At 35.9% G+C, this 24332-nt stretch overlaps 1 protein-coding gene across 1 annotated transcript in view; it reads right to left on the minus strand.

The window, feature by feature from the left end:
* Nucleotides 1-4290: 4290 nt before the first annotated feature.
* Nucleotides 4291-24332, minus strand: part of LOC142358645 (uncharacterized) — a 111817-nt gene continuing 91775 nt past the window's right edge. The window contains exons 3-6 of the mRNA XM_075410109.1: nt 11368-11852; nt 8916-9224; nt 6355-7036; nt 4291-4472 (exon numbers count right to left, since the gene is read on the minus strand). Coding sequence (XP_075266224.1) covers nt 4431-4472; nt 6355-7036; nt 8916-9224; nt 11368-11681 — 1347 coding nt within the window. The 5' untranslated portion in view covers nt 11682-11852 and the 3' untranslated portion in view covers nt 4291-4430. The remainder of the gene's footprint in view (nt 4473-6354; nt 7037-8915; nt 9225-11367; nt 11853-24332) is intronic.

Below are 24332 nucleotides of genomic sequence, written 5' to 3' on the forward strand. Positions count from 1 at the left end.
TTTTTGTAAGATTAGAATCCAATTGAGGCTCACTTTTGCAAATAGAATATCGAAAAAAAATTTTCCGAATTGTCGAAAATATTCAGGCGTAAATTCAAACATTGCTTCAACCTTCTTCTTTTGCTATTTAATTCTCTTTATCAATCTCTGTGTCTTTTTTGATTTTTTAAACATGCAGCAACGACTTTGACGATTCGTTTCTAAACTGGAACCAGGCTGTAATTTCCTTTTTCCAGAACTGCTTTGCTCGTTCGCAAACTTTGAGAGAGTTATTCTTCTGATAGCATCAATATTTACTCCCACTTGCTGCAATTCCTGCATAGAGAGAGTGAGTTTTTGGTTGACACGAAATTCGTTGTCTCCATTTTCTTTTTTGAAAAGTTTCAGCGATATATAAGTTCCAGTATTATCATATGTTTTCACACATGCAACTACATATAGTTTTTCAGAGCGCGCTATATCGTGGCGGATTACAACCGGCCCCGAAAGTCAAGACATAACAAATCAGTCAAATTCTGCTGTACCAGACTCAACGCCAACTCCCTCAACTCCCGAGGTAGCGGAAGTTTCCGTAAAAGCCAGTGGCAGTCCTGAGACGCCACCAGTGAGTCTTTGCTTTGCTCCAAAGAAACGAAAACGATATCAACTTCTAAAACTTAATGAAAGACATTGTTTCTTTTGTTTCTGAGATCTTCTAGTGTGAAAATTATTTTGTTAGTATCGTTTGTTCCGTGTTACATAGCCTAACATTTCTTTCCATTTTTCGTCTCAACGCACATTGTTCCACTTGAAATTGAATTTTTCGTTTTCACTGCAATTTTAATTTATACACAGTAAACACCATTCACATTCTATTGAAGATGCATTATCGTGATACAAATCAAAACAATCTTGAGACGACGACATACTACTTTCTTTTTAAAAACAAACTCAAACTCTTGACCACGGCTTGTCTTTGATAACAAAACAACACGTGTTCAAACATGTGCAAGACGGTAAAAAAGCATAAACTCGACTGACCAATCAGAGAAGCTGTGACGACCACACAGAATTGCTTGTGGAAATGAAAGACACATCATGGCACATGTAGTAGACATAATAATTCCTAAAGCTCGGCCAACCAATCACAAACGCCGAGACCAAAACTTGCGAAACAAAAAAATCAAAAACATATTTTGTCTTATGCACAAGTTTAAAATTAATCTTCAGTCAGCTTTCAAGAAATTAGGGGTCGACAAAACAAGTCCAGATTGGATAAAAATAGATGAACATTATTGACATACAGCTATAGTTATTGTTAGTGCTATGAAACTATTAGGAGAAAAAAAACAGAACAGGGAAACGGTTTATTAAAGTAAAAATAAATAGAATCTCTTTCAAAATTATTGAAGTTAGTTTTCTTACGTATATAAGGGAAATAGACTGCTCATTCTATTATTTTGCGTAAGTTACGCAGTAAGTTTCAGTCGGACATCAGTTTTTCTCGTTAAAATTTTTTCATTTTTTATAATTTTCAACAAGTTTTACACTATATTACGTGATCACATTTGTATTATCCCTCAAACACCTTGTGTTACACAATTTACTGGTCTGCACTTGTTGTCATTCACAATGCAAAACTATTTGTGCATAATGGAATTGTTTTTTGTGGAATTATTTTGCATAAAATTCTCCGAAAACAACAATTTTTACTCTAAAAGTACACAATTTTTTTCTCGATTTCTAACTCTCCCGTCATTTAAAGGTGGTAGATGAACTGCTTTACCGCACACTTTCAAACACTTTTTCAGCACTTTTTTGGAACATTTCACGTAGTTTTGAGCATTTATTTTGTCCATTTCATAAGTATATTTCTTCCTTATTCTCTGCAAAGTTACATTCTTTTCACCTCTGAGGCTGCAAATTTCATACCAGTCACAAAAATTCTTAATTTGGAGCCCTGGCACTTAAGTTTTATTGGTTTTCTAATCTGCCCACACTCCCTAATCTGGGATAGCATATGGTCATTAAAACTATCAAATTAAAACCAGATGTTGGATCAAACTCACCAGAATTGGACTCCATTTTGCTTTAAATGTTGATATATTACATAAAACTTATCAATGGATTGAAATAAAGAAAAGATAAGTCAGTTATATGTTTTTCAAAAACCCATGAATAGTCTTTTTGACTAAAAAGGGTTTAAGAGTTTTTAAAATTTAAAATCAACTTTATGGAACCCCTAAAATTGCAAAATTTCTACAAGTTTTTCCATAATTCCACAAAACTGTGAAATTTTAACAAGTTTTTATCCCCCGCACAAATTAGCTGAAAATATCATAAGTTTTGCCCACCAAACAAATTTGACAAAATGTTCACAAGTTTTTCGCACAAAATTGACAAAGTTTTTGTCCTCCACAAATTTGAGAAAATTTTACAAGTTTTTGTCCCCCCGACAAATATGATAGACAACATTTTTCCACTTCAAAAATGTACCTCACGGATCGTCACGTGTGGGGACGTCCCCACCCGTTAAAAAGCATGTACACGGATCGTCACGGGGGGTACGTACCCCCCCCCCCCCCCCCCCCGTGACAAAGCGTGTAATTGGTCTTACTACTATTCGTCAGCATCAGAAAAATTTAATGAAAAGATTTAGCGCACACAAAGTGCATCTAACGCGAATTCTATAATGTTGAAACGACAGCGAGCTTCTGAAAGTCTACGAGTATGGCATATAAAAATACTGCGATTTTTGAAAGTTGTACATTGAGACTGACCTCTCAATGTTCCCAAATTAGTGTTTTCCGTTCATCTTTTCTCAACGCTTCCGCTCATTGCGTTCAAATTTCCCCTCATTCCGTTCATCCCTGCATTTTTAGAGCGCAATTTGAGCAGACTGTTACATTTGACTACAGACCTTATTCGCTGTTACCGACAGTTCCATCCAAAAAGCGATGCTCTCAGCAATAATCCACACTTCTTACTTAAATTACCGAAGAAAACGTCAAAAACCAACGACACCTATAGAAACGAAGATATCCGACGCTTCTTACAAAAAATATTGCCTGGTCGACAGTTCTTACATAAATTGACGATACCGACAAAAAACCCGACAAAAATCGACAAGAAATTGACCAAAGAGACAAAAAAACTACTCTTCTTGGGTCGGTTTTGTCGCTATTTTCAACACAGTCAATATTATGCTACGGAAAACAATCCTTCTAGTTGTGGCAGCAGTAATATTCCTCTGTGCAAGATGAGAGTTTAAAATAAAAAAAAGTTAATTTATTATCAACAAATATGAAGAAATGCGTTCCTAAGCTACACAAGAAAGTACATTTAAGGATACATAGTATAAACAAAGAAACAACTCAACATTTTGCTTTAATAACTGTCTGCTCGGCAGTTTGCAATCAGTTTTATTTGTCTCCAAAATGGTTCGCGGTTGCTGTCAAAGCTAGTCGTTCTTAGACAATGAGACAGCACTTGCAGTAATATGGGGTGGCCTTCGACTACACGGAATGTTCTCTCCTGCTTGGATAAAGTCGTAGTTCAATGGCATTTTGGGTGGCACGACTGGAGGGGTCAATTTGGTTGAAGAACTTGCGCTGCTCAGGTATCCTCGAGAACTTCCAACACTGGAAGATTGCTCACATAGAATTGAGGCGGACTTGCTTGGTCCAAGGAGGCGTTTGCATACACCATTGCTACCTCTGCTCATCCGAACTGGCTCGTCAAGTCTTGTTTGAGGTCGGTGGATTTCAATGTCCCTCGGATCAAGTATCATCGGCGGATTTCCTATTTGGTTACCAGTGAAGAGACACGATGCCCGTCGCCCATCGTTCGTCCGCATTGACATATTTGAGGTTTGATCTTCTCCACGATTTAGCGATGCAGTTTGAGATTCGGTTTGGCAAATGTCAGCAGTAGACTCGTATTGCTGGTGTGATACTCGGAGTCTTTTTAGAGCAGCATGCGTAGAACTTCTTAGGGTTTCAACTTTTCGCGAGTTCATCATTGTATCTGTATTGACTATTATCTGCTCGCAGTTCTCGTTTTTAGCTGGATTTGCTATATCTTCGGTCAGCGTCATTTGTTCGCCATTAGTCAATTTTCGGCACTTGCTGGATGCATTAAGGTATTGATCCAAAACTGCCAGGAGTGCATAATTGATGGAAATGGCGTTCTTTTGCGTAGGCAGTGGACGTCTACAGAATGGACACTTGGCTTCCTTCGAATGTCCAAGAGATGCGAGAACTCCTGCCGGATTTGCAGAGAAGGAGAGGTTGTTGAGACTGGCAGCGTTGACCAGCTTGAGGGTGCATTCTTGGCAGAGAGAGTGTCCACAGGGCAGCACGTGGGGAGTCTGTGGTCCTTGCATTGTGTACTCACAGAAACAGACTGGACAGTCGTATACACTTGGTATGCTCCCCCCACTCAAACAGACCTCACTGCCACCTCTGCTGCCAGATACACAACTGCTCCCATCTCTAAAACACTCAATTGTTCATCCAAATTCCATTAAAAGCGTGTACGGTGTACGGGTACGCAGAAAAATCTATTTCGGTGACTGCGACCTAAAAGTGACTACTATCTTACAGACCAAATTAAAGAGATAAAGCAGGTTGGTGAGTGCACTTATACAATTTCACAAATACAGAAGTAGAAATTAGCTTCAAAAGTCAATGACAAAAATTGGCGGCCGTCAAGCAAGCCGATAGGCAAGCAAGCCGTTACAGGCAGCCCTATTAGAACTTGTCACTGGCGAACAAGTGTGTGTGCTTCGCTAAGCTAGCCGGCCCGTGGTTTCTTGATTATATCCCAAATCAGACAGAAGCATGGTCATGGACAGTGATCCACTGGTGCTCGCATCCACTAGATTTGTAGAAAATGACGCATCTTTGTTTCTTTGATGCACTAGAGTACATTATAAATCGCAAAATATTATGTGCAGTTTTAATTGTAAATTTTAACAAATTATGAGATATGAGTCAAAACTGGATTAGGCGGAAGGAATTATGTCGACATAAGGCAAAATGCAGAGCTTATTTTTGGAAATAAGGCGAACAAGAAAGCACTTGGAGGATGCTACTTCAAAATCTCTTCGACGCTATAAAGTTGTCAAGTAGACCTAACATGTGTTTACATGCCAAAGAGTTTTTGAAATAAATGTAAAATGTATCTTTTTTTCAATGTTTTGCATCTCCTTTAATGTACTGTTTCATCGGGGCCAGTAAATTCAATTTTGAAAAATAACAGGCAAGGAATGAACGTTTGCAATTACTTATCAATATATTTAATGTACAAAATAGCCGGCAGATTGCCGGAATAGCTGAGAAATAGACTTGCGTGCCGTAGAATACAGGTAGCTACATACAGAAATAAGCTTACATTCAATTAAAAGGAGGAGGGGTTCAATTTGGAGGGGTTCGAACTAATGTTCTCCATCATAATCAACGACAGCATTAACCACTCGGTCCTCAGGCCCTTGTGCTCGATTTTCGTACAAAAAATTTTGTTTCAACAAGTAATTTCTGAATAAGAGCAATTTAGATCACTCATGAATAAATCAAGCGTAAAAAAATCACTTAAGTCGAAGCCAAAGAATGTTCTGGAAAAAACTTAAAAAAGCGACAGACGATGAAACAAAAAACCAAGAGCGCCCAAATATAGCTACGCTTATCTTACAGCTTCGCAGCTACAATAACGAAGACCTACCAGTTGAAAAACGCATCAAAAATTGGGGGGATTGGAGTTAAATAAGGAAACAACATTACCTAACTACATCATAAGAATGCTCTAAATACCAAAAACTGATCGAATTTTTTGTCAACTTTTGATAGTATTTGGAAACTGTTTTTCCACGAAATTAATTGTTATAGTTACTTGGCTACATTATATTACCAATTAGATTTTGCAGTACCACCTTAAAGTGATTTAATTGGTATTCTCCCAATCTCAACAAAACTTGACGGATCAGAATTTTCGCCTTCATGACTACAAAAATGGCCTTGGCCTAATTGAGCTTTCGGATAATATCCAAGCCCCATTATTTCTGATAGATTACATAACTATTATAGAACTTTCGGCCTGCTTTTATTAAGTTTAACGTTATTTGGGCTTACTTTGCGTTCACCCTCTGAGCTTTCGTCGGGGCGACTGATAGTCACAAGCATAAATAATCAAGTCTAAAAATATTAATATTTTAAATTCTCTGATCCACTTTCGCTTCGAGATTATGATCTATATTTGTTTCAAATTTCATCTTGTTTTACAAAAATATTAAGAATTTGCGGTCGTAAACTGTCCAAAAATTGACCGTAAAAGACACAGAAATGAGAATTGTTGTCAAGAGATCCAAATAACGGCTACCTTGCAGAAAAACGTAAGGATAGCTGACTTATTTAGCGTCCGCATTGACATATTTGAGGTTTGATCTTCTCCACGATTTAGCGATGCAGTTTGAGATTCGGTTTGGCAAATGTCAGCAGTAGACTCGTATTGCTGGTGTGATACTCGGAGTCTTTTTAGAGCAGCATGCGTAGAACTTCTTAGGGTTTCAACTTTTCGCGAGTTCATCATTGTATCTGTATTGACTATTATCTGCTCGCAGTTCTCGTTTTTAGCTGGATTTGCTATATCTTCGGTCAGCGTCATTTGTTCGCCATTAGTCAATTTTCGGCACTTGCTGGATGCATTAAGGTATTGATCCAAAACTGCCAGGAGTGCATAATTGATGGAAATGGCGTTCTTTTGCGTAGGCAGTGGACGTCTACAGAATGGACACTTGGCTTCCTTCGAATGTCCAAGAGATGCGAGAACTCCTGCCGGATTTGCAGAGAAGGAGAGGTTGTTGAGACTGGCAGCGTTGACCAGCTTGAGGGTGCATTCTTGGCAGAGAGAGTGTCCACAGGGCAGCACGTGGGGAGTCTGTGGTCCTTGCACTGTGTACTCACAGAAAGAGACTGGACAGTCGTATACACTTGGTATGCTCCCCCCACTCAAACAGACCTCACTGCCACCTCTGCTGCCAGATACACAACTGCTCCCATCTCTAAAACACTCAATTGTTCATCCAAATTCCATTAAAAGCGTGTACGGTGTACGGGTACGCAGAAAAATCTATTTCGGTGACTGCGACCTAAAAGTGACTACTATCTTACAGACCAAATTAAAGAGATAAAGTAGGTTGGTGAGTGCACTTATACAATTTCACAAATACAGAAGTAGAAATTAGCTTCAAAAGTCAATGACAAAAATTGGCGGCCGTAAAGCAAGCCGATAGGCAAGCAATCCGTTACAGGCAGCCCTATTAGAACTTGTCACTGGCGAACAAGTGTGTGTGCTTCGCTAAGCTAGCCGGCCCGTGGTTTCTTGATTATATCCCAAATCAGACAGAAGCATGGTCATGGACAGTGATCCACTGGTGCTCGCATCCACTAGATTTGTAGAAAATGACGCAACTTTGTTTCTTTGATGCACTAGAGTACATTATAAATCGCAAAATATGTGCAGTTTTAATTGTAAATTTTAACAAATTATGGGATATGAGTCAAAACTGGATTAGGCGGAAGGAATTATGTCGACATAAGGCAAAATGCAGAGCTTATTTTTGGAAATAAGGCGAACAAGAAAGCACTTGGAGGATGCTACTTCAAAATCTCTTCGACGCTATAAAGTTGTCAAGTAGACCTAACATGTGTTTACATGCCAAAGAGTTTTTGAAATACATGTAAAATGTATCTTTTTTTCAATGTTTTGCATCTCCTTTAATGTACTGTTTCATCGGGGCCAGTAAATTCAATTTTTAAAAATAACAGGCAAGGAATGAACGTTTGCAATTACTTATCAATATATTTAATGTACAAAATAGCCGGCAGATTGCCGGAATAGCTGAGAAATAGACTTGCGTGCCGTAGAATACAGTTAGCTACATACAGAAATAAGCTTACATTCAATTAAAAGGAGGAGGGGTTCAATTTGGAGGGGTTCGAACTAATGTTCTCCATCATAATCAACGACAGCATTAACCACTCGGTCCTCAGGCCCTTGTGCTCGATTTTCGTACAAAAAATTTTGTTTCAACAAGTAATTTCTGAATAAGAGCAATTTAGATCACTCATGAATAAATCAAGCGTAAAAAAATCACTTAAGTCGAAGCCAAAGAATGTTCTGGAAAAAACTTAGAAAAGCGACAGACGATGAAACAAAAAACCAAGAGCGCCCAAATATAGCTACGCTTATCTTACAGCTTCGCAGCTACAATAACGAAGAACTACCAGTTGAAAAACGCATCGAAAATTGGGGGGATTGGAGTTAAATAAGGAAACAACATTACCTAACTACATCATAAGAATGCTCTAAATACCAAAAACTGATCGAATTTTTTGTCAACTTTTGATAGTATTTGGAAACTGTTTTTCCACGAAATTAACTGTTACAGTTACTTGGCTACATTATATTACCAATTAGATATTGCAGTACCACCTTAAAGTGATTTAATTGGTATTCTCCCAATCTCAACAAAACTTGACGGATCAGAATTTTCGCCTTCATGACTACAAAAATGGCCTTGGCCTAATTGAGCTTTCGGATAATATCCAAGCCCCATTATTTCTGATAGATTACATAACTATTATAGAACTTTCGGCCTGCTTTTATTAAGTTTAATGTTACTTGGGCTTACGTTGCGTTCACACTCTGAGCTTTCGTCGGGGCGACTGATAGTCACAAGCATAAATAATCAAGTCTAAAAATATTAATATTTTAAATGCTCTGATCCACTTTCGCTTCGAGATTATGATCTATATTTGTTTCAAATTTCATCCTGTTTTACAAAAATATTAAGAATTTGCGGTCGTAAACTGTCCAAAAATTGACCGTAAAAGACACAGAAATGAGAATTGTTGTCAAGAGATCCAAATAACGGCTACCTTGCAGAAGAACGTAAGGATAGCTGACTTCTGGTCAAGTGAACAAGTGATGACTCAGAAATATTGGCATTGATGTCACTGCTACCACTCTGACCCATTGCCCTCCAAGCTCCTCTCTCTCCTCTTATGCTTCCCAGGGCTCCAGTGACTGAGTCTGACTGCTGGTTGAATAACAATGAGGAACTGGCTCTAAACCCAGTTGAAGATGCACTATTGACAAGTCTCCTGTGGAACAGCTGGCCTTCAAAGTGGTCGAAGCAGGGGTTCAACTCAATCTCACAATTCACGCTAGAACTGGGTCCTTCTAACCTGAACAACACAATAATTAACACTATCTTTAACGATATCAACACCAAATATTACCCGGGATAAAAATATTAGTAATTATACTGAGTATATTGGATTCGTAACGTATATCGTTTAATGGCCCTTATCTGTCATACAAAGACCATATATGGCTCTTACTATTCAATCAGAAAATTTAATCATTATTGCAAGAGTTTTACTAAATCTTGCTATGATTTTCACTAATTCATATTGAATAAAAAACAAACTTCCTACGCTGCCTCTAACTGTTAGTAGCATTATCAACATTGCAGAAAATTCACGTGTTTTTTCTTTTTTAAAAAGTATGCCCTATATAGAACAATGTTCTGTGTTCATTCGGGGTATTGAGATCAAATTATCTTGATCAATTAGTGAAAAGAAGCGCCTTTAGAGACGATTCCTTTCACGAGTTCAGATTAAATTAAAAACTGAATTGAAATAATGTGGTCTAATTTTACAAAGTCTTTTCTCAATGTTGTCGCTTTGCGTTTCAAATGAAGACTTGGTTTCAACAAATGAGCGAACCAACATTGAAATGATAGTTACCAGTCCAGTCCACAATTTAGCTGTCCAAAGTTTATTTTGCCAAATCACGAAATTTAGAGTAACACAGTCTCGTGTAGATACAAAAATTAATGCTGTTACAGTTTACTATTCGTGGCAGAAATGAATAAGCCTCGCCGCAAAAAAACGCAAATATAATATTTTCAGTCAAACGGGCGGTCAGTTATTGCTCGATTTAGTAATAAGTTATTAGTTTTGAAACAACTCAAGTTGTAATATCACGGGGTCACTTTATTTATTCGTCACGACTAATTAAACACCCTTTTTTGAAATTTTCACGCGACCTCAGAGCTCAATTTGTTTAATTTGCCAGAATTCCAAACTTTAAAGTGACGGATAGCTTCCTCTGTTTACCAATTCAGACATTTAGCAACAAATTTCACACTTCTGAAATGTTCACGATATTATCAAAACAAATGAGTAGATTGTTGTCTTAAAAGCTTAATTGGGATATATTTATTTGAACTAAATTGGCGGGCGACGTCTGTCGACAGCCCAGTAATGATGGTCGAATGTTTGTAGACGAATGAATTTGCTTAGAATAATCAAGAGGCTGAATTGACTACTTAGATGCCGAATTAATAAATACGGAAGTTTATTTGATGAGTATGAACAAAATTGAATTCCTTTGACCGATTAGAAATTAGAACACTATCAAATATAGATTAACTCCCATTGCGTAGGATAGAAATCGATATGAATTTTGGACCGAAAACTGTACTTCGTCGGTTCCTATTAGTAATCAATCGGTGACAAAAGAACAAACAGGCCCCGATTGTTTCTGGTCAAAGTTGCAGCCGAGAATTATCTGCTGTATAAATGGCGAAAATCAATTGTTAGGTACTGTTGTTAGTTGTGTAGTTCCATTAAAATACTTACCCTACTTTTCTGTTCTCCTGTTTGAACTGTAGCAAAGTTGGAACAGGCATGTCAAAAAAGCAACAGTCTTATCTGCTTTCGCGAGCAAACAAAAATGGAAAGTATTGCGTCAATTTTTTTTTACTTATATCGGGCAGGTCATGTTTGCTATATATCAAACAGACATGTCAGGCAACGCCATGGTCCTCATGGAAGCAACGAAGCAAAATTCCCTCCTTTTAAATTGGGGATTCTCTCAATACTTAAGTGTATTTTGTTTATATCTGCATCAGTTTTTTAAATACTTTTACATGCAAGCTATACTGAAAAAACAGACAATTGAAACGAGTGACTTCAGTTGAATTGGATTTTGAAGTTCAGAATTTTCGGAATATTGTATATTTAGTAATTTCGACGCAGTCTAAATATTCGAAGAATTAATAGTCTCGAATTCAAATTTAGTTTTTTCTTGTTTTCCCACAATCATATACAATAAAAAAGATCGAGTCTGCGTTCTTTAAGATTCCTAGTATAAAATTAGATCTTTTACGATAATAATTTGGTAAAACCTAACTATTTATCTTGTAGCAACTGATAAGAATCTTGTCAGGTCTTACATGAAAATTCAGATAAAAAATTTTACAATATAAAAATTCCGGAACTGATGGGGGTAACTCGACAATGGATAGATAAACCAACTCACCAACACCTGGTAGCTGATCTGGTTTCCCGGTAGCCAAACTTCCTTCTCCGGGAGCAGGTCTGTCGTCGCCTACTCAAACTCCCCCCATGTTCTTTCCTTCCTCTGGACAAGGATGATGAGGGGGAGGAGCAACACAAAACAGTCCTCGCCAGTGACAGGGTTACTCTTCGGAGAAAGTTGCGGGGTGCTGATGACGATGCAGGGTTGCTTTGGGGGTGTGGTCCGATGCTTTCGCTATCACCACTACTTCTGATAGAGTGGTTGGTCAACGTCAATTGACTTCTCGATCTCACAACAGAGCTGCTAGGCTGCATTGTTTAGCTTACTACTGTACTATAAAGTAGATTTTCTTCTGCTCTTTGATATTCCAAAACAAACTGAGATTGTGTTCTCTTCTCTTCTGTTTCTGTTTAGGTTAAGCGGACACTTCTTTCCAAATTGGGCTAATAAGATAACTGTCAGGAATTAGGGCTGATCCGTTTGCCCTAAAAGGGAGAATTAGTAAGATCAAATGGAAGTTACAGGGGACATGGGATGATTTATAGTGTTCTGATGACACACTTTGTTACTATACAAATGGGGTAGAAAGTAGATCAAGCAAATTTAATCAGGACCTAACTAATTGATTTACACACACACACACACATTCGCAGATTGTTTAACTGACAATAAATCTTCTCAAATTCATGAAATGGCCACAAATTATCTTTCGATCTAAATTTACTGTCGATCTCAATTTGCTGCATCCAATTTCAGTTCACTGATTTAAGAGAGCTCTTATCATTCTAAAATGGGGAAATATTTTTGACGGCTTTCTCCATTAGATAAAAGTGAATTCGAAGGTCATCAATTTGAATTAGGCGCAACAGTTGATGAATTAGCGTGTTGATAAGCGTTTGAAAATAAGGCTCAAGGTCAAGCACAGCTTAAGCAAAATCAAAATAAGACGTAGACTGCAAAAGAGCATTTGTAAGTTTCGAACTGAATTGTGGCAGTCCAAGGTTATGGTCGGACAAGTTAGAGATGTCTGCTTGGCAACATAGCAAAACAGCAACTAAACGAAACAAATCCATTCGTTTGAGTTCCTGCTTCACCGACTGGAGAGCTAAAATTTGGTTACCTTGGTAAAAAGAAACGAGGTTGCAAATCATACTCAAAAGGACAGAATAATGTTTAAGCTTCAAAAAAATGTTTATGAGGAGACAGAACCCTAATTGAGGCTCCTAATCAAGCTGAACACTGATTAAACAGTCCCATGCTAAAGAGACTTAAGAATTCCTTAAATCCATTTTGCAGGGAACAATTCCACCTTTACAATCTGTCAATTGAAACTGTATATGGAGCAGTTTTAATTTTATATAGGAAACTAAAGATTTAATCTAGAAGCTTGTAAATCTGTAGTTTCACAGCTAGCTCATTTATTTTGCAGCTCCATTAAACATGTTGCCAATTTCGAATGAACTCTGACCTACAGAATCAGGTCACGAAAGATTATCTTAACATACACACATGCAAGAGCTCAAACTTCAGAACAATGTGTCCCGCAACAATTGGGTATTCAAATAGTAAAAGTAAGTTGAGACCACAGCCGACTGCCCTTAAAACGTGAAGTCAAAAGAAGGTCGAAATGTAGTCACATGATATCATTGCCGACTAAAGGGAAGTTAATCCTAAAATACTGAGCAACGAAACATTTTTGAGGCGCTATCTCAGAATTTACGTTTGTTATTGTTATGTATGCATGTTGATGTTGGATTAAGTACACTCAACATACAATTTTACGTAAATTGAAACAATTTTCGTAGAGTGCAAGGTTGTTTCTCTGCAATATGTTGAGTAACATTTGAAGTAATAATATCCTCGGCATGCACAGCCACCAGGCAGTCATTTGTTCATTGGCCATTTCAGAACCATCCAGGTTGAGGTGTGACCTAAAAAGGTAGCTCTGAGCAGATCGAATTGTGTAGCTCACGGTGGTAGCAGACTGAAATTGTCTCTACTCGGACCTACATGGATCGCGTATGAGGTGCCAAACCTACTTAGGTGACGCAGATCGGTATCAGAGTCGTGATAAGAGGGGGTTGCTTGGCCCACTTGGGATCTGGACTAAACGTTTTTTTTTATTAAAGTATCACTGACAATTTGTATAGTGCACTCTTCGGAAAAGTAGGAAATACTATTTTCATATGTTTTATAGCTTATCGTCGAAAAAGAATATTTCTATACAAAACAGATATTCACAGCAACTCAAAACTACTTGGTTTTTAGCGTAGTGTTTACTTATTGAAAACTAAAATTAGACAAATAAAATGATTTTTTTCCAGGGTGTGATCTCCAGGGTGTGATCAAGACTTCTTTTTCTGGGGACTCGCTTTTCTCTGCTGCTGAAGGTGTTGGTTTTAATCAGACTATCCAGACTCTGGATGCGTCCATGCTCATATTTTCCATACTGTAGGTTGTGACCTGATCAGACCGTGCAGATTCTGGATGCGAACCTGATCAGAGCGTAGATTTGCTGCCACACTCTGTAGCTGGGTCGCAACCCAAGTCTATCTGATCATAGGTGGCTTGACTTGCGCTCCTCAGCCTTCACAGTTAGCTTAACAAGGAGGCTCGGTAATGTGCGATCGCATATAAGGTTCCGACCCCGCTCATCCACAATTTTGGCATAATTGTCTACCAAAAAATCTTATAACTCACTAGAAAAGATACGAGACCAGTCCATAATAAGGCTTGGTAACAATTAGACAAAAAAGAACAAAAACAGTAAAAATAAAAAATTTGCTTAATTTTTTTTAAAAACAATTACTTTCAAAGTAATGAGAACCAATAGAAATCAACTAAGATATCCCATAGGTTTACGATTAACAATGCTTCTTTGAAAGGGAAATAAAAATTGTTGATAATCATTTTTTTATGAGGTTAAAAAAAGAACAACAAAGAGACAACCAACAAAAAGTCAATTAAAACTTGCCAGAAAGCGCTATTGAAGCCGTAGAGCCATACTTTGGCCCTCAAAATATGTTCGGTTGCACATTCATTGAACACCGATAATGTATTACGAGAATTCTCGTCGTTGAAATTTGGTAACAAGTCGACAAACAGACAAAAGACAAAATTAATTAATATTTCCTTTTTTTTCGAAAAAAAAATTACTTCCAAGTCATGAAAGCCGTTAATTACAACAGAAAATAATTAAATAGGATTGTTTATTCTTTCAAAGGAAACCCTTGAGACTGGGATTCATCCAGAATATATCATATGTCTACAAAAAGAACGTCAAATATGAGAAAAATCAAAAATAATTTACTTTTTTTGTGAAAAACTCGTGTCGAAGCAAGTAAAGTCATCATTTGAAAACATTAGGTTTTATGACACCAATCCCTTCTGGCGCGTTCCCTTGACAACAATATTGTCATATTTGGCCTGTTAATGAGAATAGGTACGGATCAAAATTGCGAAACTGAAATGTGTTTTTTTTGAATCTTCAAAACAATTGTTTTCAAAGTCTTGAAGGGCATCAGCTATCTACTATCATCAGAACATTGGCTCATCTATTCTTCCATTGAAAACCAATGGATCTGGGTCACTGTACTGGATATTTCAGACAACTAAAAAGATAAAGTAAAAACGACAGTTCAAACTACAGTTAAAAAATTCAAATAAATTGTTCGAGAAAGTAGTGTCGAAGCAGTTAAAATCATAATCTTTATCTCTAGAGATTTTCTTATTATCATTTTTGCTTTATTATGAGATGCCCAAAAATGTGATATATGAACTGTCATTAACGTGATAATGTGACAAAATTAGAAAACGTGAAAAATGGGCAATTACCTAAAAACAAAAAAATGAATTCTAGTAGTATCAAAGCCAGAAAAACATGACTTAAGGCGTAAAACAGCAAAAGAGGTTAAATCCAAAACCAGTAGAAAGAAGAAGCATCTCTTCTTTGCTGACACTAAGCTACAAGTTGAAAAAATTAAGAAAAAATAGCCAAAATTTTATGAAAAAATATTTATTTAGAAGTCAAATAATTTTGAATTTCAAATCGACCCTGGGCTTTGATGTATAATACTAGATGCATTATTTTGGAGCTTCTTATGAGGGCAATTGGACCTATCACTACTGAGCTTTGATTTGAAAAGCTCTGTGCTTTAATTAATTTAAAAAAGATCAAATAATTTAGTTTAAAAAAAGGCCGGATGATTACAATGCGAATTATTTTTGTATTGTAAGTCCACAATTGGTCCAAACCTAACCCTGCTGATGTTGTTTGTCAAATAGGAACACTTATTCATTCAAATGTTATAGATATCGATATTTTAATAGTTAAAAAATCAGAAACAAATGCGTTTTTGATAATCAACGAGTAAAGTTAGCAAAAAACATTAAAATTTTAATTACAGAGCTCTATCAACGGAAGCTGAAGTAAAACTAGCCCCCTTTGAAACTAAAAAGATTGTGTTAGTGGTGTATGGGTGTTTATTTCCTGCAAACTTAATCAAAGTGGACTAAAGAAACTTATTTCGTGCTGTTTTTGATGAAAAAGTCAAAATTTTTCACAAAAAAATAAATAAATAATTCGACAATATTTTTATATTAAAAAAACGAACAATACTTTCTTTGAAAAAAAATTAATCAAATTTAGCAAAATTGATGATATTTTAGTCAAAAATTCAGGAAAAATTGAATAAAATCAACGGAACTTACTCTATTTTCTCAAAAGTTTAAACCTCGATAGTTCCCTGTAAAGAATGAAATTTAGAAAAACCTTTTTCATTCTATATTCTACGCTGGAAGAGCTTTCTAATGATACTAGTCTCAACTATGTACGATGAATATATCGATCGGCCAAAATTGACTGAACAAAAAAACCATTTGCGTATTTATTTCCTCCCCCCTCAAGAGGGGTCGGAACAAAAAATTGACATAACGATAGCAGCATGTCATTAGTTTGAATGCAGTTAAATTTTGATATACAAGTAAAACCAAAGAAACACATTTGCATTTTTTTCTGAGGAAGGTTGGAAAGTGCTGCAGTAGGCCCAATTTGTTATGACTCGATAGACTAGAAGCAAAAACTTTATTGTTCCGACCCACTTGTTGGGGAGGAACTATATACTCAAATGGTTTTTTTTCTTCAGACAATTGTGGCCGATCGATATTTTCATCGTAGAGAGTTGAGACTGGTGTCATTAGAAAACACCTCCAGCGTAAAATATGGAATTAAAAAGAATTTAAAACGTGTTTTTTTATTTTCGTTTTTCACAGGCAGTTATCGAGGTCTAAATTTTTGATAAAAGTAGAGTGAAATCCGTTGTATTTACTCACATCTTCTGTAGTGTTTTACTAAATTTTCGTGAAATTCGCTAAAAATTGTTAATTTTTTTTAAAAACAATGTCATTAGTTTTACGGTTAAGGATAGAGAAGGCGAGACCTAACATCTGCTGCCACAATCTTTGCAAACAAAAAAATAGCTGTACATTCGCGTCCTATAAGAGTTTTTGGAATCGAATTTTTGCCGGTTTTTCGAAAGTTCAATCTAATAGTTATACAAAAAGCATGATTCATTTGTGGTTTATTGAAATACTTCATTTGCTAATTGATTTATTTTTCAAACATATGCATTAATTAAATGTTTTTGTTGGAAGCTGAGGAAAATCAGGGCAATGTTTCAACTCATCGTGTATTCTTATGATCAATATTTATTCGGATTATATTAGGGCGCGGTCTTGTTCAAAAATTTTCCGCAGATTTGTTTTTTATAATGACTACTGACAAAATGTATTACAAATCACGGCCCAATCAATGGCAGATCCTATTTACAACAAAACAAAGCCACATGAAAATATATTTTGCCTTCAGCTAAAATCTCACAGATTTTATGGCTTTAAAAATGTATTTTCGTAAACTTGAAATGATTTTTTTGTTTTGGATTTAATCTTCGTTCTTTTTGCAGCCTCATGACTACGTTCTATAAATTAAAGCTCCGATTGGGGTTTCAAAGAGCTCCGGTTGACTCTATACAATTCCTTCAGTTGTTTTCTAATGCCTCTTATGACTTTGAATATATTTGCTTTAAGAGAATGTTATTGAAGTTTCTCTTTTTAATTTTTTTTCTGTCCACGTGTAGTTTTGTCTCAATTACTACAGAGAAAAAATTGTTCCAAATGAAGGAAAGAATACTCTTTATAGTGCCTTTATTTTCAATTAAAATTTTGTTAGGCTTTCTTGCGTAATTTCATAAAAGCTTTGGAATTTTTGCTTATTTCCTTGTATTAGAGGTACTTATTGATTCCCTTTTCGACTAATCATATTAAACAGAGCTCCCTGAATCATATTCAGTTAATATTCGTGTAAACGGAATTACAAGAAGGCACAAAGAAAAACGTTTTTAATGAATTCCATGAATAGCTGACATTTTTAACGACTGCGAAGCCGTTCTTTCACACAATTTATTGGATTTTTGTTATGCCTGTAATTGTTGTTCTTTTCGTTTTTTACGGCGTATTCCTGTCAATCAAAAGCCCTAACTGCTTCTACAGGTGCTTAAATGAATCTATTTACTGATTTCGGATTAGAGCTAAAAGTTTTAATGACTTTCTATTAATTTTTTTCAAGAAAATAATTTCGTACTTCCCAATATTTACATTCTTTACTGTATTTGGGGCTATTATTTGTTCCTTTTACAACTTGTCACAATGAGGATATTTCCAACTGGCATTGACGGAATGCACAGAAGAACCAGTTTGAAGACTACATCGAATAGCCTATAGTTTTAACTATTGCGCATCAAACTTTATTAGGAGTTATTTTTGCGTCAAAATGTGGTTTTTTTATGTCGTTTGGCATATTTACGAAAATCAAAGATCTTGATTGCTTGCACGATTGTTTAACTTAATCTATTTCCTGATTTCAGTTTATTGCTAACGGTTTTATAGACTTTCAATTAAATTTTTTATGGAAAACATTTCTATTTTCACATCTTTTGTTCTGATTGTCGTCAACAAGAAACTAAGTGTTACTATTGTCAATATTTATCCACTTTCTGTTGTTCTAAACAATATTTTGCTGTTGGTTATGTTTTGACAGATGTCTATAGTGCTTAGAAGTGTGTTTTAATAAGAATTTCGTGATTTTTCCATACTGGTCAATATTGCTGGTTCTTTTTGTTGTCCCTTCAACAAAAAACTTTTACATAGAGGAACTAGTCAATATCAAAAGGGACCAAAGCAAAGCACTTAATCGCTTTTGTCAGTTTAAAGTTGTTAGTGGTTTTAATGTATTATAGATATTTTGGCTTCGATAAATTTTTTGTGAAATTTTGAGTGCAGTCCAAATTTGCTGCTCTTTGTCGCCGTATGTCTTGGTCTAAAAAAACAAGCAAATTTGGATTCTTGAGCAGTTTTAAATTGATCTGCTTTTGTTTTAAAATGAAAGCTTATGGTTTGTTTGAACTTTTGAACATTTTTCTTTAAAAAAATCACTGCATTTTTGAATTTCTCTTTTTTATATTATTTCATTCAATTTTGCAGCGTTTTCTCTGTAACGAAAGGGCGCATCCTCTTTCCAGTAAACCAAGATCCAGTTTTTTCAATAGTTCTATCTTAAACTAATGGCTTCTTGGCTTTGGTACTAAGCATTTTCATAAGAAAAGTGTGATTTTTCGATAAATGCTCATGTTTTTTGTTTACTTTCTACATTATCAGATCAAAGGGGTGACCAAACAAAATTAACGGTGTTTAAAATTTTTCATGAATTCAATTGTTTTTGTTTGGTTTTTGCTGCTTTTTTTGTAGTTATCCTACATATTACGGATAACGACAGGTCTCAATTGCCTGCTATGACGTATAATTTAGCCTTCCTAATGAGCCGAGTTTATACAAAGTTTTTCAATCATTTTGAAATTGGTTGTTTTCAAAAAAGAGAAACGTATTTTTGAACTTTGTCCTTTTTGCTCCTCTTTGTCGGCCTGTCACCGAGTCGCATTATTGAGAAGTCTTATATCATATCCAATGAACATCTAATGAAATACTGGTCAATTTGTTTAGATCGGGTTTTATCGGATTCCTTTTTCATTTTGTTATTTTCTTTTTTAAAATTTAGCAATCGAGTTTTGGTCATAATTATTGTTTGCTCTGATTTGTTTTTGTGTGTGTCTTGTCCAGTGCTCTCATTGATGGCAAGTCTTGTCGACTCTCTAATCCAGCATTATTTTTTCACTTAGTTGTTTGTTGAAAGATATGTGGTTTTTGGAACCTTTTGTTTCTCTTCCTCATTTGGTAGACTATTAAAACGAAACGTGGATGGGTGGGGTTGGAACATCATGTGCAAACGCACATTACCGAGCCTCCTTGTTCATCATATTATTCGATAAATCGCTTTCTGCGCAGATATACAAGTATGACCTGATTGAGAAATATCTGGAAAACTGAATCAATCCTTCAGGATTCATTTTGTATGAGTTACATGACTCTGGCAAAACCACAAAAAGTGACATTAATTGAGAACCACATAGTTGTTTGGGATATAAACCAGAATTTCGATTTGACTGCAGTGGGAGTCACGTAATCTTCCCTGAAACACACATGCAAGTTTTAAAACTGCACATCTTTTCAGTGCCAGTTTCGAAAATTTACAGTGGAGATTTTCAAAATTGCAAGTTTGTTTTTCAAGCAAGGTAACTTACAAAATCATATTGATATTCTGATCTAAACCTCTCTAACCGCTACGCGTTTATTGAAGAACATCTCGATTTTGTCATTGAATTCATCACTCAAACGCAACCTGAACTTGAAACACGCTTTTTGTTAGTTTTAAGAGGCTTAGGTTTTAAAATCTGGCACACCCTGTAGGAAAAAAATACGTTCTAAAATCTGGCGCCGAAGAACGCTGGAATTTTAAACTTGCTTATGTGTTTTTCAACAAATTTTTATAGAGGACATAAAGTATATCATGTTTCAATTTCTAAACCTTTTCTCAAACTTTACTCAATTTTTGGCAAACTGATCAAAAGAAGTTCCGAACAATGATGAGAAAGCATGTCAAAATCTTATTTACAGGTGATGTAGAATGGGCCACACTAAACATTGGAAAATGAAGTGCGTAACTTTGGGATTCTTGAATGGAGCAGTCAACAACTCCAAATTTACGCTCTTCGTTTTTCAATAGTGTAGAGTCACTTCCCAGCCACTCTATTTCTTCTGGTTAGTTGGTAAGGGGAAACAAAGAGCAGTAGTATGACATGATTTAAATGACGGGAGAAAACTGTCCGTCCTATGTCCTTTGGTATCAGCAACAAATGTTGTTAGCAAACAAATAAAGATGAAATGGCCTTATTTTCTCAAAGTTGATTGGAATGCTTGATATCTTATATATAAATATCATATATATCATAGATATATAAATCACGCTTTGCATTTTTCATAGTTTCAAATCCAGATCGGAGAAAGCGGAAGTCCCGCACCAAAAAGAGGTGGTCTAGTTACCAGGGTTCTTGAGCGATGCAATCATTTGTTTGTTTTTTGGTCTGAGGCAAACTTTGGTTTTTTGGTCTTCAAGGGTGATTTTGTGCGTACGCCGACAATGAATGTTTTCATAGTTCTGGATCTTTTTCGGTATTATTGTTAACTTAACTGATCGAACATGAAATATGCAGCAGTGTCCTGCCATCCTTACTGGTTTCTTTCGTGAGTTATCACAAGCATTTTTACAAAAATCTTTCCATTGCATCTCTTTGGCTGTCAAAAAACACTAAACACTTCAACCAAATCGAAAATTGCTGTGTTGGCGCTGTCGTGCATTAACACATTAGCATGGAGTACGGGAACTTGGGATAACCTCTTCTATCGGATTAACACTAATAGGAAAACCAGATCTCAAAGAACAGTTAATTTATCGTCTTAATCACAGAGAAAATACGAAAGTATGAAGAAAGACAGGAGTTTATTAAGTATATTAGCACAGTTAAGCAGTCAAGGTCCCAAGTTTTTCGTGACACAAAGAAATGTAGAGAAAAAATGGGTGACATTATGTTAATGATATACTAACAATAAGTACCAGCGCGATCCGACGTTCGAGTGCAATCAACTCACCACATTTCTACTGCCAAAGAAAATTTAATGAATATTCCTTGTGAGCTAAAATTAAATAAGGACAATTTTTTTTTGGATTACTTGTTGCAAATTACGAAAGCATGGGATTTTCACAATTTCAATGGGTTCATGTGAAAAAAGTGTGTTGACTGCATGTATTTAGAAAAAAAGTACTGTCCACAATGGTGTTCTGTTCTGCTTTTCACGCTGAACCATCTCTGGGAGCTGAAGCGCACGTAGCGTTCAACATCGTTCTATCCAAAACTCATGCATTTGAGAGTCCGAGGCACCTCTGCAATTCTGCTTGCGACGGGATGGTCGCACTTAGATCGTCTATTGCTTTTTGTTCTTTTTCATTGATGGTCGCCAGTGATGCGGGTCGCGGAATGCAAGCGTCCTATAAGTAGCGACTGCTGAAGTGCGAACTATTTATGTGAAGTTTCTGTTTCTCAGTCAGGGTAATCGCGGTTCACAAATTTGTTTTACCATTTCAGCTCGAACTTCAGATCTAACTGCTAGAACCATAGCAACCAGTTTTCTTGATAATACGGCATGATGTGTTCACGCATTCCCCCAGTTGAGAGGTCGACTTTATGAAAGACTTATAGAGTGGACTTGGGGGGTATTTCCCTACCTTAAATCCGGTTCCGGTTTGGATTTCCTTAACCTTGCCAGTAGAATTTACTTGACCATCCCATTCCACTCATGCTGTTGCAACTTGCACTTGACCGTCACATTTGAAGGATGACTGTTTTTCGACATTTCTACTCGCTTGGCAATAAAATGCTAGTTTTCGTCTCATAGGGATGTTTACTACCAAAAAAATCGAATTCTAAATGAGAAGAGCTTTTTCATTTTCGTTTTTTTTCAAGTCAATTAGAGACTAGTCACTTTTCATATCAAGGTTCCGTTAATTATAAGCCTCATTTATAGTCAAATGATGCCCAATGAACAAATAATTCATTTTCAAGGAATCACGCATGCTTTTTTTGGCTTCGAATCTGAGTTTTCCAAATTGTTGATGAAGTTTTGATTTTCTTTTTTATGATTTCACTAAATTTTTGTAGTCCTATGGCATAGGCTCGTTGAATAAAAGTGCAAGGCTTCCTAATGAGCATAAACTATCTAGTGCTTTCAGTGGACAGCTAATGGTTGTTCAGATTTTATAAACAATTTTTCGTTTTTTTAAACCTTATTTGATCATCAACTTATTTCTGTGAAATGCAAGTCAGTTTCACTAATGATAGGAGCACCTTCTTTTCTACTGCAACCAAATTTAATGTGGTTAGCGGTTTTACCTTTCACAAACATTTCATGGTTATAATATATTTGTTCATATTTGTTGACTTTTTTGAAGTAGTATGGTTACAAAAAACACATCGGTGTTAAAAAATTAATTGAAAACGAACAAAGTTTTTACTGAAGTGTTCAATTCTTAATGACTTCGACACTTTCGTCTCTCAATCGTTTTGAAGTCGCTATTTTGCTTGATTTTTACTCTTTATGTAGTCGTAGGACAAGGAGAGGTCTGATAAGCTTCGAATTGAGCATTGAATGAATGAAGTTCCTCGATGCAGAAAGTTTATAGCAAATAGACTTAAAGTTTATGATATTATTTATATTGAAATTTTTTTTAACTTCTAAGTTTTTGTTATTCTTTTTGTCAACCTTTAACTTATTCTCATTATTGAGAGGTCCAATTCAATTCCCTGAAATTCAAAAAATAACATGTCTATCTATAGATATTACGTTGTAACTGATGTTTTCTTTATAGGAGAATGTGTTTTCATACAAAGTTTATAAAAAGTTTATACAAAGTTTTTCAATCATTTTGAAACTGGTTGTTTTCAAAAAGAGAAACGTATTTTTGAACTTTGTCCTTTTTGCTCCTCTTTGTCGGCCTGTCACCGAGTCGCATTATTGAGAAGTCTTATATCATATCCGATGATCATCTAATGAAGTACTGGTCAATTTGTTTAGATCGGGTTTTATCGGATTCCTTTTTCATTTTGTTATTTTCTTTTTTAAAATTTAGCAATCGAGTTTTGGTCACAATTAATGTTTGCTCTGATTTGTTTTTTTTTGTGTGTGTCTTGTCAAGTGCTCTCATTGATGGCAAGTCTTGTCGACTATCTAAATGAGCATTATTTTTTCACTTAATTGTTTGTTGAAAGATATGTGGTTTTTGGAACCTTTTTGTTTCTCTTCCTCATTTGGTAGACTATTAAAACGAAACGTGGATGGGTGGGGTTGGAACATCATGTGCAAACGCACATTACCGAGCCTCCTTGTTCATCATATTATTCGATAAATCGCTTTCTGCGCAGATATACAAGTATGACCTGATTGAGAAATATCTGGAAAACTGAATCAATCCTTCAAGATTCGTTTTGTATGAGTTACATGACTCTGGCAAAACCACAAAAAGTGACATTAATTGAGAACCACATAGTTGTTTGGGATATAAACCAGAATTTCGATTTGACTGCAGTGGGAGTCACGTAATCTTCCCTGAAACACACATGCAAGTTTTAAAACAGCACATCTTTTCAGTGCCAGTTTCGAAAATGCCAATATTTACAGTGGAGATTTTCAAAATTGCAAGTTTGTTTTTCAAGCAAGGTAACTTACAAAATCATGTTGATATTCTGATCTAAACCTCTCTAACCGCTGCGCGTCGCGTTTATTGAAGAACATCTCGATTTTGTCATTGAATTCATCACTCAAACGCAACCTGAACTTGAAACACGCTTTTTGTTAGTTTTAAGAGACTTAGGTTTTAAAATCTGGCACAATCCGTAGGAAAAAAATACGTTCTAAAATCTGGCGCCGAAGAACGCTGGAATTTTAAACTTGCTTATGTGTTTTTC

The sequence above is a fragment of the Convolutriloba macropyga genome, chromosome 2, assembly GCF_964194025.1.
Source record: "Convolutriloba macropyga chromosome 2, txConMacr16.3, whole genome shotgun sequence".
In the NCBI taxonomy this organism is placed as follows: Eukaryota; Metazoa; Xenacoelomorpha; order Acoela; family Convolutidae; genus Convolutriloba; species Convolutriloba macropyga.